At 35.5% G+C, this 17,298-nt stretch overlaps 1 protein-coding gene across 1 annotated transcript in view; it reads left to right on the plus strand.

Moving 5' to 3' along the window:
* The window catches only part of LOC116783619 (usherin-like), a 238,386-nt gene that overhangs the window by 3,288 nt on the left and 217,800 nt on the right, over positions 1-17,298 (plus strand). Inside the window, 1 exon segment of the mRNA XM_032681273.1 lies at positions 15,147-15,277. Coding sequence (XP_032537164.1) covers positions 15,147-15,277 — 131 coding nt within the window.

Consider the following 17,298-nt stretch of genomic DNA (forward strand, 5'->3'; position numbering starts at 1 on the left):
ATCACAGCACTGATTGCACTCGGTCAGCTCTTTATCAGTTTGAAATATTGACAGTAGGAGGAGGCGTTCCCTTAGCCAGGCCTGACTGTTGCAGTGCTCTTTTAACTTAGTCATCCTGCAAATGCTCCTATAAATGGATTTATTTCAGCAGATCCAAAATACATCAACCGGATCACCTTACCCTGGTGCTAGCCCCTTTGCATTGGCTTCAGTTTGCAAGAGCATTGATTTTAAACATTGATCATTACTTATATAGCACTCTATGGTTTTGCACCATCCTATTTATTAAACTAACCTGTTACCTGTGCTGCTGTTAAAGTCCTATCTTTATCTTGTTAAGAAGTGATTATTTTCTATCTATGGTTATGATTTAGATTATAAAACAAAACTATTCCCTGAAAAATATGTTGGCTGCAATAACTCAAGATTTCTAAATTTTCTGCTATGCAGCTTCACTTTTCCTTGGTCTGTGTATAGGACAAGGGGTAATGTTTTTTTGCTGAAAAAGGGTAGACTTAGGCTAGTTATAAGAAAGTTTTTACAATGATGGTGGTGAAACACTGGAACAGATTGCTCAGAGTTGTGGATGTCCCGTCCGTGGAAGTATTCAAGATTGGTTTGGACGTAGCTCTAAGCAACCTGATCCAGTTGAAGGTGTCCCTTCTCATTGCAGGAGGGGTTTGACTTTGTGGCCTTAAAAGGTCCCTTCCAACCCAAACCATTACGATTCAAAATTCTCCCAGTGCTTTCTGCAATACATATCTAAGAATCTCCATTTAAAATTCTTTGTTCTGATCATGCTTAGATGCTTAAATTTGGATTAGTGTTATTCTAAGGTGATTAGAGTTGTAACAACTGATTCTTGGAATGGAGTGTGTCCTCAGGGTTTCTCCCAAGCAAAAAAAAAAAAAAATGTTTCAATAATAAGTAGTATCACATTTTTATATGGACTTTTTTCTTCCCTCTCCCCCGACTTTTTAATTAATAGTGCTCTTTTATTCTGGTTTACTTTAAAAGTTTCTTGATTTACTAGAAATGAAAGTTCACCAGTAGAGTGGACACCACTAGCAGAATGCATTAGTTTTGTAGTAAACAGTGGGAATTTTGGAGTGGAGTTTTAGCTCTTGGGGGATTTTATTTTATGCATTTTCAGGTTGCTCAGTATCTTGCTGCAGACACAGGGAGAGAGGAGGGGGAATCTATTTACACAAATTACAGTCTTTGTTCCCATCAACATTCATGATTGGATGAACAAAACGAAGGCTGGACTGGTAGGTACAAACAACTATCCCAGGTCATATCTTTTGAGCCAGAAAAAAATTATGAAGTGAATTGCAGTACCAGGGTGAAACCTTGTTGGGAAGATTCAAGGGGGTGTGGGGAATAAGTGTTTTTGAGAATGTCTACTATTTGGAAGACTTGTAGAAGGAAAAGAGAATTTTATCTTGGGATGAGAGTCATCCTTTCTGCAGAAGTTTTGGCACTATTCAGAGTGAGTTCCTTTACAAAAAATTTGCACATTTATTTATTATGTTTTAGAGGTTTTGTTCATTATTTTTAGAAGATGAAGTTTGTTATAAAAACACTGCCTCTGTACTCCAGCTTTCATATTTAGGTGTTTCTCCCATTTAATTTCCTCCTTTAGTATTCTTTAATATTTCTTTCATCTGTTTTATATTTTTTCTCTCCCAAATTGTTTCAGTTCAGTGATTGAAATATGCCAATTTCAGCTTCTTATTCCAAACTGATGTTAAATTGTCATGTTAGCATCATTAATTTTCAAAAAATTAGGATATGTCTATGTAAACTTGGTTATGCTACTGAACTGCATGCACTAAGGGGGAAAAATGAGCTGAATGGGAATCCTGGGTGAAGCAAAGACTGCATAATTGGTTTTATGCCAGACCTTCTGCTTTTCACATAGGCAGGAAAGGGCCAGGGAAATGTCAGAGGTGGAAATCAGGGCAACACGGTACTTCTGCAGAATTGCAAAGTGACCACCAACTGTAGCCAGCCTGAGAAATGGCCAGTGCTCGAGCTGCTTTAAGACAAAAATGCCTGGTTCTTCTGACTTTATAAAACACCGACTGAAATCTTTCTACACCCAAGAGCCTCAGGATTGCTACTGCACATTACGGGAGGAAATTTGCTGATAGCTTCCAGCTGGTCTCTGCCCAGGGCTCTTACTGTGGGGCAGGGCTGAGCTGGGTGTAAGGCTTCAGCCTTGATAGTGCGATACACCCTTTCTACAGCAGTTTCGGATCCGGATTACCTGCCGGTCCCTGTGCCTGGAAGCCCTCCTGGCACCTGCCTGATGCAGTGGCAGTGTTCCTGCTCCAACACAGCTGAGGGCCACATGCTGTTCAAGATCCTTTGACCAGCTTTCCTCTATGGAGGAGAGTAATATACATATGCCATTGTATGCTAGGCATGCCTTGCTACTACAGTGACACAGTTCACCCTTTTAGAGACTGTTTAGTTTAAATTTTTTTTTTTTTTTAATTTAGAGTTTTTAAGTGCATCTATAAATATGGGGTTTTTTGCATTGTTAAGGATGAGGTAATTTTTTACCATTCCCTTATAGTGCTCCAGCACTGCAAGCAAAACTTTAAAATAATCGGTGGGAGTTAAACAAGCTGGCTGTCATCTGAATCCTCAGGCAGGAAAAAAAGTGATTTGGAGCCACTGTTTCTGCACATGGGCAAGGATTGCTGCTCCTATTTTTTTTTTTTAATATGGGTGTCTTTCTATGAGGCATTGCAAGTGGTAAAGATACAAAACTGATCACACTGGAAACAAAAGAATATAAAGTCTCATACTTCTTAGTAGTATTGTATGTCCACTCACCCACTTTTTGCTTTAATCTATTACAGTGTTGTAATAAATCATGATTTTCTCTGTTGCAGAAAGTCTCATAATTTGAAAGAGAGAGGGAGAAAGAAGAAAAAAATTATCAGTGAATTTTGCAAAAGAGGAGAATTTCCTTATTGCTGTAACTCTGAATTAGTCACATATTCTGTAATCACTCAAGTTTTAAGCAATAATGTAAAAATCAGCACAAAGGCAGTCTATAGCAAAGTGTTCTTTAATTCAGGAATCCCGTAAGGAATTAAAATTCTGAAAAGATGACATAGGCTCAATCAATAACTGCCTGAAAATATCACAATATATGGAGGGTAAGTGACATCATGCTATGTGAAAGAAATGAAAAGAAAGTCTTTTCAGTATTGACCTTATCTCTTTTTATTAAGATTAATAAAATAACTTGAATGTTAAATCTTTACACGACTGTTTTGTATTGGGAGCAAAAAGTTGACAATGTCTGCCCTAAGGAGTTTACAGTCCAAACATAAGACAGGATCACACATACACAGAAGGCAGAGAAGGGAAATTGTATCAAAATTAGTTATTTTTTTAATCCTTGCGTTTGGGCAGTTTAATTCATCTTGTTTAGTGTTGCAATTTAACTTACACTGGACAAACAAAATTAGTAAATGTTATATGCTATATCAATTCATTTCATTATAGTTTTCTATATTCCTTAATTTCTTACTTACCTCAAGTTGAAATTTTTTGTAAATTGTGCCCTATGTTAAGTCCCTACAGGTTGAGTTACATGGCTGTTCATACCATTGCAATGTCTTTGTTCATGCTTATTTCTGGATTGCCTTTTCTACTGCTTGTACCAATAGATGTGGTTCAGAATTTAGAGGTATACTTAGTTTCCTCTGAGTACTGATTAGAGTCATGGGAAAATTATGAACTCCTGACTGTACATGGAAAAGCACTGAAACACCAACAGATACCACTGCTGGTGCTGTGTATCTCTTGGCTTACCACTCTTTTATTTGCTTCTGGGCGTGCAGTGAAAATCTCAGCTCAAATGCTCGGCTGTGGAGCAGGTAGCCCACCTGGGTAGGAGGAAGGTATTACCTTTGTGTTCCATTTCTATCAGCATTACCATGTAACATCTTAGTTGTCCAGGTAGGTGACTGCACACAGGACGTAATACCTGGTCCTATCTGTCCCCTGCGGGGTGTCTTGGTCACATTAGCTGTATTGCTGGGTGTGGTACAGGAGTTCTTCCCTGTCCACCACATACCACAGTATTACTTTCTTAAAAACCAGAGAAGAGGGAAGGTTTGAGTTGTATTTATCACTCCGAAAGTATTTCATACTGTGAGAATATTCTGCTATAGATAAATGTGATTTCATTGCCATGCTACTTTTGTTTTATGCTTCTGTGTGTGTTTAATGCTTACAGTGAGTGCAGATTCTTGGGAATAAGCCAGACTACAAATTGATAACACAACCTCCACAGCTGACTTCCTGCACTGGGTCGTGTTTTCTGTGGCACACTTTGTATAGAAGCTTGGCAGAGCAGCTTCTATACAATGTTGGTGAATTTGGTGAATATGGCATTAACATATGATAAATAATATGAAATCCTCTGTTCAATTATTGGGCCATGTATTGGGCCATGGCCTTCTGACAAAGAAAAGGAAATGGTAACAGCAACTGATGCTGCTACTACAACTGCTACGGGTGGTTCTCCCCTCCCTCCTCAATTCTATTTTCAGTAGAATTCTCCAGGGACTGTGAGAACTGTTTCCTTCTGTGCACTTTGAAACATTAGGGAGAATAAGCAGGGATCGCACGTACGCTAAAGTAGTTTCTAAGAGAAAGTTGCTAGATTTCTTAGCCTCTCATGCAGCACTTAACTCTGTTTCTATTCTAGATAGTGCATAGTAGTTAACCTTTACAGTAACAGACCCAAAATGCTGGCTTTATCCTGTTGACTTTCATGCCTTGACATGGTCATTTAAAGACAACAGGGCTGAGGCCGTCTTTTGGGATCACAGCTAATGGAGAAGGTTGAAGAAGATTGAAGAAGGTCAAAGACAGGTAGACAGAGCTGGGCAGACGGGACAGAACAGTGAAGAAGATGGGTGGAGACGAATGAGGAAGAAGGAAAAAGGAGCAGGGCAAAAGAGAAGGTCAGAGAAGGTAGAAGAAGGGCAAAGAGAAGGATAGATAGGGGCAGAGGACAAATGGGTGGAGAAGAAGGGCAAAAAATTGCACAAATATTTGGACCAAGTTGAGGGTGGAATTGCATTGGAAGTGAGCAGAACCGTATTAGTACAAAATGCAAATCTCACCAGTCAATGACATAGATATAAACCAATCAAGGCAAAAATAAAAATCATAACCTAAAACCAGTTCAAAGTACAGCTCTAACAACTACAAATAGTACCAAATCAACTATTCAGTGACACTTCATGAAATGACACCGACTGCAATGGTCCACAAAACTGTGATAAACAAAGGATTGGAAAGATAAATTGCATACCTTTGGCTTTGCCTCACTTTTTTTTTCAGTTGCAGCTTCCCTTGCATATCCTTCTTCAGTAGAAGAAGATTTGAATTTGATAACAGTTTTCCAACCTGCCTCCCTTATTTTTTGTGTAGATCACCTTTTAGGAGCCTTCTGCTTTAGAATTTGTTTTGCATTTGTCTCGTGAATTCAAACAATTCGAAATAAGTGTAAAATAAACTCTACCTCAGGTAGGTTACTCATTGAAGTCACTAGGTCTTTTTCCTGATTAACTAAGTAGATACAGCCTCTGATCTATTCTGAAGTTCATATTGAGATGTAATTAACTGCTGATAGAGACTAGTAATGGAGGCAAGGACCTAACAGTAGAATGAAAAGGAGTTTACAGCAAAAAGGAACGGATGTACCTTGTTATCATGTTCCAGGACTACGTGTTGAATAAACTGATTTCACTTAGTATCTGAATCCCAGAGTGAAAAATGCCATCATCTACATGTCCAGTGCAAGAGAGGTTGGGCTGAACTTCCATTTCTGTTCTATCCTGATCTATAAGGGCTGTGCTTTCACTGAAAATGAAATTGTGGTTTTGAAGATGGTGTTTTGGTAGCTCTGGATCATATTTAAAGTAAAATGTTTTGTGCAATTGCTACAGAGTGTTTGGGTATATTTTCAGTAAACATTTCTTGCCAAACCCCATAAAGCACTTAATTCACAGAGTGTGAAGTTCCTAGGTACAGAGGAACAGGGATAACAGAACAAAATGTGATGGAATATTATTAACTCTTTCGAAGCAGGACCTGCAGCACTTTCAAGATGTAGTTCCCTTAGGTGTCAAATAACTTTGAAGGCAATGAGTGAACCTTCATAGTCGCTTATTTATGCATAAAGCTTGCACCTGATCATTCCATTGAAATCCTTTTGTGAACTTAGTTCCTGCAAATAAAACCAGTTTTAGGCTTCCTTTGGAAAATGTTATTATGTCAAGAATAGTCAAGGGAAATATTGTCACAAAAACTACTAGATGAAAATATTACGTATTCCTTTCAGTTAATTCTTAATTTGGCAGGTTTTTTGCAATCTACCTTAAATCTCTGCATTAACTGGAATATATTGTTAGTTGTTTTTTTTTCCAGTTATACCGTGAGTAGCATTTGTTGCTGAGTTTGTAACTTTAAACTGTGATTTTTGCTGAGTGTTTGCTCTGTGGTGTTGTATTTCTGTCTGCAAGGTTTTTGGGGGTTTTTTTCCTCCTTGTTACTTTTCCATTTTTGTCCTGTAGTATTCCTCAAGACACTTATTAGCTTATTTTAGTTATTCTTCTGTTCCATATGTACACTACCTGATCAATAACCCTCTTCACTGGCTGCAGGATTTCCTCCTTATTGTGCTTTCAGCTTCTGAGATCTTGTGTTATGGGATTCTGCCTTGGCTAATGCATGATTGTCTAAATCTGCTGTGTTTCAGATCATTACACTGACTTTAATTTTGATATATTTGCATTTTACTCAGTTCTAGTCTTACTCTTTTCCCTTGATCAGTTAAATTACTATCTGTGCAGTGTTACATTTGTGCTACTGCTGGAAATACTAACTAAAGGCTTATAATTGAAGTGCTATTTACAACTGCTGACCTCCAGCTCATTTCTGATTTCACTGTGATGTTGACCTTTTATAGATTGCACTGTTGTAAATCTTTGAAGTGATTCTTCTTGTCATCATATTTCTAGTAATTATGATTTGCATTGCATTAACACCTAGAAGCCTCTCCCACCTTACCCTTGTTGCATAAGATGACCTTTTTTATGCACTAATTCACATACGGGTAACAGAATACAGTTCTTTCTCTAAAGAACTTATTCTGAAATGAAGATGAATGCTTACCTCTGTTTCCATTCTTTAAATATCAACCTTTGAATTAATGAAATTGCTCATAAAGGATTCTTAGCCCTAGAAGCTATTTTCTTCCTTTTCTAAGATTGGAGTCTGTTGAACTGTTCTAGGCTATGAAAAAAGGAATAAATAAAGATAAATAAATAAAATTGTTTGAGAGACCCCATATTTGCGTGAAGTTTTCTCAGATTTTGCTCAAGTTGGACACCAACATCAAGGAAAGCATTAGCTGAATATTGGGCTGATGTTTCTTCTTTGTTCATATTTCCACTCAATATTTAGCAATACAGAAGCAAACCTGCTTATTCGAAGCAGCATTTGACTCAGTGAGTTTCAAGATTACAGGTATTATTTCTTTTCTGGTAGCTATGCTTTGAGAAAGGAATGCTGGTTGAATGTTATGCTCGTTGTATACTTCCCCAATGTACATGAGTGGAAGGCAGTTATGAATTCTGTTCATAGACTTGCCTAATAAATGAATTTGAGGCAGAATACTAGTTTCTTTAATGATAATTTTGCTTAAAACTCTGTGTAAAGAACTGGCTGTTGATTCGAGTGACAGAGGATGCTAACAGATAGTGTCATCACCTGCATCTTCGTATATGGTTTCACGCTGATCTCTTATGTGTGTTTTTGTAAGGCCTTCATTTATTTGGTTAGATAAATCTAGGTAGGAAGACTGACCAGTTCCTTTTGGGTCTTGCTAAACTCTCAGATAATTTGTGTCAATATTTTTAGTATTGTCCTAATGATGTTTCTGTTTTCACTGAGAAGTTGTAAAGTACCTGTGAAAAGCTACATTTTCACGCTGAACTTCTACTGTTTTACTTTCCTTAAATGATCTTGTTTGTGTGTTGAGCGTGTGTTGGAAAGCTTCTCTGCTCCTTAACTGCCTTTCCTAAACAATTTCTTATGTTTGTATTATGTCCTGCACTGACTGCAGCAAACCAGTCTTTTTCACTTTATCTTCATATGAAAGTATTCTCATGCCATGATCAATCTTGCTCTGAGCATGTTTGTTTTTCTTAAAAAACTATATTTTGTACAAATATAAGTTCTTTAATATATAAAGTATGGTTTATTTATTTTTTCACGATATAAAGAAATGATAGAATAGATCTGGAATGGCCAGTTAATTCTAAACCGCAACTATTGATGTGCAGAGTAATATTAATACAGACTGAGAATTCACTCTTTATAAAGTCTTGTGATGTTCTGCATAATATGCAGTGTTTGGAGAAGGCTAAACTAATCCTCTCTTTTGGATATATTAATGTGTTCTCAGATGTCAGTAAATACCTAGTCTCTAGGTGATTTTTCTGAATACATGTGAGTATTTTGCTGATTTTATATATATTTTAAGGCTGTGGAGGACAAAACAGTAAAGAGTTTTTTAAACATTACAGAACCTTACACAAGTTATATTGACCACCATTCTTCAAGAAGGAGGAATATGGAGGTAGGATGGTTTAAGTGATGGCTCTCAGATGACATCTCAGTCGTTGGCTGAGTGCAGACTCAAGGTCTCCTAATTTTGAATCTCTTGATTTAACCACTAGGTATTGCACTATTCCTGACAAAACATCACTCTGTAAGTGAGGGGATAAAGTGCTACTAATACATCAAATCTTATCAAATGACTTTAAACTTATCTTAGCTTTCTTTTCACTAAGGTTTGCTGTAAATCTTTCCTACTGGGGAGTAGCAGGACTTGTGTCCTTGCTAAAAGGGGAAGATTGATTTACTATATTCATATAGAACCAGCAGATACCTATGAGTATGCAATAATGGATTGGAATATCCTTTAGCTTTTACCCCGTGCAACACTTCAGAAGACCTTAAAGCCTGGAATATGTTAAAGAAGTCCATTTGATAGAACCTTATGAATATGTGTCTTCTCCATAGAATAACAGCATAACAAATCTTTTAGTATGAGCAATATTCTTATTCTTCAGATACTCTAATTGATTGTTCATTGGGCTCAGTCAGCCAAAAGTGGCGAGAAACTTTGTACAGACATCATTAGTTTTTCTCCATTTAAAGATTAATCATGAAGAGCTCTGGCTCTTTAATTCTGTAATTTGTATATTTAATGGGCTGCTGCAGAATCTATGACAGTAATTAGCATAGCCTGAAAACTCATTAATACGCAACAATATGATTAATGCAGCATTAATGCAAACATGACTGAAGTTATTTGGGTTATGTAGTAAGAAGATTAAAGCTAAAATGTCCTGTTTGTTTTACCAGTAGTGGGTATAATGGGGTAGCAAGGAAAATAAGAAAAAACAGGTATCAAATTTGTCATTTTAGTGTAAAAGAAACAGTCAGTTCTCATCAAGAAGATTTGGAGTTTTGCCTGATAGTTGGTTTCCACGATAAGTGTTGCATATTTCCACTTTCCATTCACTCATCATACTCCGTGTTTCTGCTTGCTCAGCATTTTAGTTTGACTTGGGTTTTTGGCAGTTTGAGGTATTAAGAGTACATTAAAAAATTCTTTAAGTTGTGTCATTCTGAATAAAGTTAGACTTTTTCAAAATACAGGACTTTTGTATAGTTAAATTTAGAAACAATGGATTTTTAGCTTCTCCTGCTTTTACTATGATCACAAAAGAAAAGGGGCTCCTCTCCAGTTACAGTTTGCGGAAAAGTCTGGAAAGTTTTTGTATGTGTACAAATATGTATGAATGTGTACGTACATGCACATATATATGTACATATGTATGTGACTTTTAAGTCTATATTTTAAATAATTTCTACTAAAAAAATTAAGGCAACTTAAAAATTAATAGCATTTACTTCATTGATGGAATTACTAACTTAATGTTTGTGATGATGAACTTTGAAAATATTTTCAAACACATTAAGGTAACAGTAAAAGATGGAGCCTGTACTAAAGACAGCAAAAGATCTTGTAGAGATTTAGGAAGAAGACTTGTCATCTTCTCTCAACAATATGAAGGAACCTGTAGACCACCACAAAGTGTGAAGAACTCCTTGTATTCATGACTATGTCCAGGGAAGTGTCCTCTGAATTCCTTCTGTTCTTCTAATTGCATTATCCATTACGTGAAACTGCTTTGAATGTTGATACATTTTTGTGAAGTCTTCCTTCTTATTTTTTCTACAGGTGCATTTTCTTATATAAAAAAACATTTAAATTTCTTTTAGCTATTGTGATGACATGAGGAATGCAGAATCTCTCTCACAGAGAGAATAACAACGAAATGTTAATTCAGTGGAGGTGTATAGCAACTCAGAGTTTTACTCTCCATCTATCCCCTCCCAGTTAGAAACAAATTTTGTTTTATAATTTCTGTGGGAAAATGTACTTTGATTCGGCAAAAGCATTTATACACAGTTTTCATGTTAAATAAATGCTTAACGTTTATCATCCTGAAAGGACTGCCAAGAGCCTAATGATGTAGTCAAAATTTTATATACAATTTCTATTCATTTTAGCTGGTGTTATGCACAAATAAGGGTTTCAGTAAGCATAGAGTGACTGCTTTCTTTGCCAACAATATATTTTTTGTTCTTTTTATTGGAATGTACAATTGTATAATTATTTACACCATTCCATATAACAATGTAAGTAGAATGGAAATGCAGATTATGTTTCTACAATTGTACAATTCTGGGAAAAATTTCACTGAACATGGATGTGCTTCACAGATCATGCAAAATTCATTTCTAAAAACGCTTTGTGATTTTCCAGGTACTGGATACGTTTCTTTTTTTATTTATGAAATTAACACTGATAAGGTTGGAAATACATTTTTTTGGCTGTTCTTAGCACTTTTGGATAGAGTTGTTCTTCTGGTTATATATAAGTTTTGGTGAAGTGTCATGAGACTTTTGAGACTTATAGCAACTTCTGTATATTTATTGACTCTTCTGTTTGTTGGCTATTTTGAACTGGACCCTGAACATCTAGTTGTAGAGAAAGGTGCTTTACAGGTGTTTTTGCTGGATGGATCGATGGACAAAATTAGTTTTTAAGTAGGTCACTTTGCTGAAATCTCTTAGCTGTTATTGTAAAAGATGTTTTCAATTGCCTTGACCCTCTGCCTACGTTCTCCCCTCAACTCTTCTTCCCTTAAATTTCAAAAAGTCAAAATTTTTGAGTAATGTGAATGTTTTTGTATTGTGAAATGTTGATTTTTTTAAACTTCTTTTTTTTAGCATTAGTTAGAAGTGGATTTTATTGCTGAAATAATTATAAATTATTAGTATATGTTATGCTAATCTAGCAGCTGCTCTAATTTATTAATATTTTCCCACTGACTGCCAACTGCTTCTTCTAAACTCAAAATAATCCTGTGTGCTCTGTAAACTTGCCAGAAACACAGCTTCTCAAGAGAGCATTTCTGGCTGTTAAATAGTTTTGTGCAGGTCTTGCAAGTCATCCTGAATTGTGGTAGGAAACTCTGAATCTAGATGGTCTGAATCTGAAATGTTGCTGAAGTTCTGAGACTTGCTAAACTTAGGGAGGTGAAGAGCAGGTATAAAAATCACCTTATAGGCATTTTATTAGATAAAAAACTGTGTTCTGGTGTTTGTGATGATGAAATTTGAAAATGTTTTCAAATGCACCTAATATTAGAGTAATAGTATATAATTTTACTTGTTTTATCAGCCTGTTGCTAAAAGGGACTCTCAAAACTGTGTCACTCTCAGGGTAACTTGCTGATATTGTGTCTCAGTTGAATGCCTTTAAAAATGCCTGCATTGGTAATTCTTCATATCCTCGTTCCTCTACTAACCTGGCTGTACCATCTTTGAAACTAGGACAGAAATCTAATCTCAATCTGCTATTGCATAAATTGAAACTGTGTAGGTCCTGACGGAAGGTTATTCTGCCCTAACACAGTTTGAAGAGTATCCAACGTAGTATTAATGCTAATACTAGTAATTTATTTTACTTGTCTTTTTTATGACTGTGTATTCTTCTTTTTGTCTTTTATGTCCACTATATACAATGCTTGTATTATTTTTTTGTGCAATGCCATTATAATTAAAGAAATTCAATTACAGAAATAAATAAATTATTTTCAATTTAAGGAATTCTGACAGCTTCTCGAATTGCAACTGTAATTTGAAGTGGAATTAAAGATTTTATTTGAATGACATACTTTAATGTTTAATTTGTACTAGAATTTCCTGTTGGCTTTTACCCCAGACATGATAACAACTTCTTGTGGAACAATCATTTTTGTCACACAGACAGGTCTGTTAGGTGAATTCTTGAGTTGCAATCAAGATTCAATTGATTAAAAGTACATTCCTACTATGCCCCACAGATGGTCATGTTTTTCATCCAAGATTTAGTAGGGTCTGTAGTGTGGCTGAGATGCAGTTTCTATATATGACAAATTACAGAAGTAATTATAATGTCACTATTGTGTTTATGTTTCTATTTGTCTGTTATATTTAACATTGAAATTAAGGTTTTAGATGTGCATACTGAAATAATAGACACAATACTTTGAGAAACTTTCTTGCAAAATCTCTCACTCTCCCCTCCCCCAGTACAAAATAAAGGAACAGTTTTTTTGGTTACGCAGTGTAGTTTTCAAGTTCAGTGAAACTTCAGATTTTCAAGGGAAAGCTATCTGTGTTCAGGTCAAGTAAAATCCATTTTCAGTCTTCAGTGTCAATAAGACAAAAATGGCATGCATGTAGTTGTTACAAGTCTGAATGGGTTTCTGGTTATGCTTTGTTTTTACCATGAGGTCCAACATTAATTAGTATGTTCCTGTGAAAAATATTAATTTCACAAGTTTGTCTTGCAGTAAAAATATTATCTATGGAGCAGAAGTTTGCTCAATATTTGGTTTCTCTATTACGCTCACTTTTAGAAATGCAAGCAAATATTAATATTGAGGTATAAAAGTGTTTATTTAGAGCTGGCTTATATGAACTTTCCTATCTTATGAGCAGTTCCAAAGATATTTGAACTTGAAGGGACAGAGTCATTTTCTCAGTTACGTAATAGGTGACAAATGTTTTTAGAAGAAAGTAATGGTTCCTGAGTCATTAGTAATTTATACAAAGCTGTGGCAGCTCTACAGGTAGGATTCTTCAATGTCCAAAGAAAAAAGTAAGCTCCTGCATAACATTTAAAACCTCTTAGAATTACTCCAATATCACTGTTATGAACCATTTAATTTATGTTTTCTAACACAATTATTATACAAGAATGGTGTTTTTTCAGAAACTCAATTATTTTGTTTAGGTTTGTCCTTCTGAATTAGGTGTGAGGAGGGATCCTCTGGTCTTCAGAAATGTCTTTTGGCAGCTTGGTAAAAATACTGTCAACTTGTTAAATTAACTATGCTTCCTACTGCTGAGATTGGAGGCCATCAGTCTCAGCCTCTCCAGCAGATACTGCTGCTGGAAATAACTGGAACTTCAAAGTATAGCAAGTCTTTATTTCTGAACCAGGCAAAGCTATGCTTTTCCTTAAGTATGGACACCGAGTTTTTTACTTGCAGTGGGTTACTTCTGTGCAACTGCTTTTTGCAGGTGTTTTAATAGCATGGCTTATTTTTGTTGTGTAGAGAATGTTTCATATCTGTGACTGCATTATGTGATTTGCATGGAAAAATTTATGCAATTAAGTAATGGGGTCAAAGGATATTTCTTAAGGTAATTAACAAGTGTGACCTAGTAAGAATGTGCATCAGAATTATGATTCTTTAATTTTTTTAAATATAGGTGCTGTCTGCAATAAAAACTTTAGTCACTTACTGTTTTCTGCCTGACTTAAGATAGTGAAAATACTGAATAGTTTGATAGAGATCGGTAAAACCGAATAACTTACCTTGTTTTGTAAAAGCATCTTATGCAGAAATGTTGTGAAAGTGTGGTATAGGTGGATGTTGCTACTGCTGCCTTTTCATTCCCCTTTGCAAAAGCTTGATGCAGTAAAGGCATGGCTCCACCATGCACTCAGCCTGAGGTATCTGGATTTGCATGTTAGAAAAGCTGGGCCAAATTTGGCCTATTTTTTTTAATTTTCTAATTTGTTACTGCAAGATCATATTCCAGGAGATAGCTTAAAAATAGTCAAAAAATAGTCAAAACACTATGGTTTTCCAAAACTTGTTAATTCATAATTATACTTCTTGAAATTGGTTACATAATTTATAAATTGTTTTGTTAATGTGTCCTTAGATAGTTCCTGAGTAAGTTTATACACTGGACAACAATAAGCTGTTGAAAAAAACCCCCTATGTTGTTTTCCTTGTATGTCAGTTAAATGACATTTCATGAGCTGAGATTTTATCAGAAAAAATGGAGGACTATTGATAATGATCTGAAAAGTTGTTAATTAAGATTAGTTCAGTCATTATTTCTTGTGGTTTTTCCAACTTTTGTTGAAACTACTTCTTTTCCTGTTCTTTGTGCACTTAGATATATGTACTTATAAAAAAAATATGTAAATATACATATGTATATTTTGGAACTGAAACTCTACTACTATTCATAGAAATCCTTGCGTGCAGAAACCTCATTACTACTTTACTGACAGAAACATTAAGTGACAAGTGTCCTTACATGTAAAACATCAACACTTGTCAACTATACACATGTAAAACATCAACTATTAGAATAGTAGACTAATATCTCAATTATATTTTCTTAAGCAAGAAGTTACTAAGCAACATAAGTCAACAACTGCATGTTTCTTTTTACAGATGAGTAAGGGTTCACAGAAATTTCTGTCAAGGGCTGACTCAGGATTAGTAAAATTTCTCTACAATGACTAACAAGGGCTTTAGGTGAACAGAACTTCCATGAATTTAGTTTGCAATGTTACTGCTGTTTCTAAAACAGTATTTTGTTGGTAATTTTTGTTAGAATGCAAAAGAACAGCTTTTGGTATTAACCATCTACTTGCTTTTTCTAAACAGGTATTAAAGTGAAATTTAGAACGCAGGAGCCCGATGGTTTGATTTTTTTCTCTGCATCACCTGGCAATCAGGAGGAATACATTGCATTGCAGCTGAGGAGTGGACGTCCTTACTTTCTTTTTGATCCACAGGTACAACAAAAGACAGGATCCTATAAAAATTACTTATATCATTTATTTCAGCACTTTTAACATGCTTATCCTTGTTTTTTGTTTGTTTGTTTGTTTTTAATTTTTTTTTTAAATTTAATTGATACAAGTTCATTTGCTTCTTGGAACCCTCAGTGAACTAGAGATTTTGGGAGAGGAAAACTGAAACACTTAAGCTTTGCTCTTTTATTGTTAAGTATGCCACAATTTAAGACTTTGTTTTTGCATTTTTATGAGTTGGGGGTTTTTTGTCAGTGCCACCAAACACCACTACAGATTAAAGCAGTAAGATTTCAAAGGTGGGCAGAACAAGGTTTTGAATTAGTAAATAAAGATTATGTAATTTTAGTAAATAATTTTTAAGAATCCCATATTGAGACTTTTTCCTACTGAAATCAGAATGTTGCCATTATGCAAAGACATAAATATCAACAAAATGAAAAATAAGGCCACCTTCCTTGCATTTCTGTTTAGGTATTTTGTGTTTTCTTTGCACCCCGAAACTGGATCTCCTCATGGAATTAAAAAGCATAACGGACTCACTTATAATTCTTGAATATGCAAGAAATTGATAGAAATTATCCGATTTTCTAATTATATTGCGAGAATATGGTATCCTACATATGTGCATCCTTTTTGTAAGGTTACTGCTGCCTCAGTGTTGCCAGAAGGTCTGATCTGGTTGCTCTATCAGCCATATCTTCCGTCACACCTTATTGTCCAATTCTGCATTTGGCATTGTATCTGATGCTCCAGGGGGTTGAACAGAAATGCTTAATGGCATAAAATGGTGGGGATTTAGAGATGTGCCAACCCACTGTTAACCTTTGCCTCCTGAGCTCTGCCATAGTCCAGGCACTGATGCTCCACGACCATGTGGAGGTACTGTATAGCAGTGAAGGTCCTCTTAAGCTCTGGAACATCTGTGGGGAGGCATGGTGCTGCACAGAGGCTGGCTTGTATGTGATCCCCATGCTTGTATGTGATCCTCGTGCTAGAAAACATTAAATCTGCTTCTGACTCCAGCATATAAATTTCTACTATTTCCACTGCATTTACATGCAGGCTTTACTTTATTTTTCCTTGTTGCAAATTGAATCAGTGCATACGTCAAAGTTTGGGACCATGCTTAATGTTGTTAATATTGTCCTCATCTACATTTTAATAGGGACTAAATCTATCCCTTTTACACTCCACTTAGCTAAAAAGGAATTTTTATTTCCTTCTCAAGATCTTTCTAGGTGTACTGATTAGATTTTGTTGCTGTTGCTGTTTGTTGTTTAATGGGAGTGGATGTCTTTCAACTAACATTGTAGTGCTTCAAATAGTATTCCTAGTCCTCCTTGCAGATTTGCTCCTTCTGAAGTAGATTTTTGTCAGCTTGTTTGGACTCATTCCCTTAAAGATGTTGTATTTGTTTGGATCCACAATATTTGGGGAATGGGAAGTGAGGGGGGACACATGGAAGGGTGGTTGATTTAGGGCTTTAATTTCCCCCCCCTCTTTTTATCCTGTCTTTTAACTGTAAAAAAGTGCAGGTCTCATATTTAGTCATTAGAGCTTCTCAGTTCAGTTAATATTTCAGTAGTTACTGTTTTGATTTTTAACAGATTACTTGTTTATGAGTGCATCTTTGTTTATATTTCTGTTTCACTTGAATCAGACAACTCTGTCCCATGCTGATTTTTAGGATCATCACTTCCATATTGTTGCCTCTTCTTATAAAGTCAAAAATTACCTATGGTGCTGCTTCAGTGGCTGTTCAGAGAAAAAAAAAATGTCTGTCATTCAAGGTATTCAGGAACACTGTAGGTCTTAACAGATGATTTACAATCTTGAAAGCTAATGCTTTCTAATTTCTCATTAATAATGTGGAAGAGATTCCTGTACATTCTCAGATTCAGAAGTAGGGTACAGTGACCTACATCAATGTATTTTTGTAGCATCTTTTTCAAAATCTTTTACCTATGAAAATACAGTTATCAAAAATTTTCAGTCTGTAT

Source organism: Chiroxiphia lanceolata, chromosome 3, assembly GCF_009829145.1.
Source record: "Chiroxiphia lanceolata isolate bChiLan1 chromosome 3, bChiLan1.pri, whole genome shotgun sequence".
Classification (NCBI taxonomy): Eukaryota; Metazoa; Chordata; class Aves; order Passeriformes; family Pipridae; genus Chiroxiphia; species Chiroxiphia lanceolata.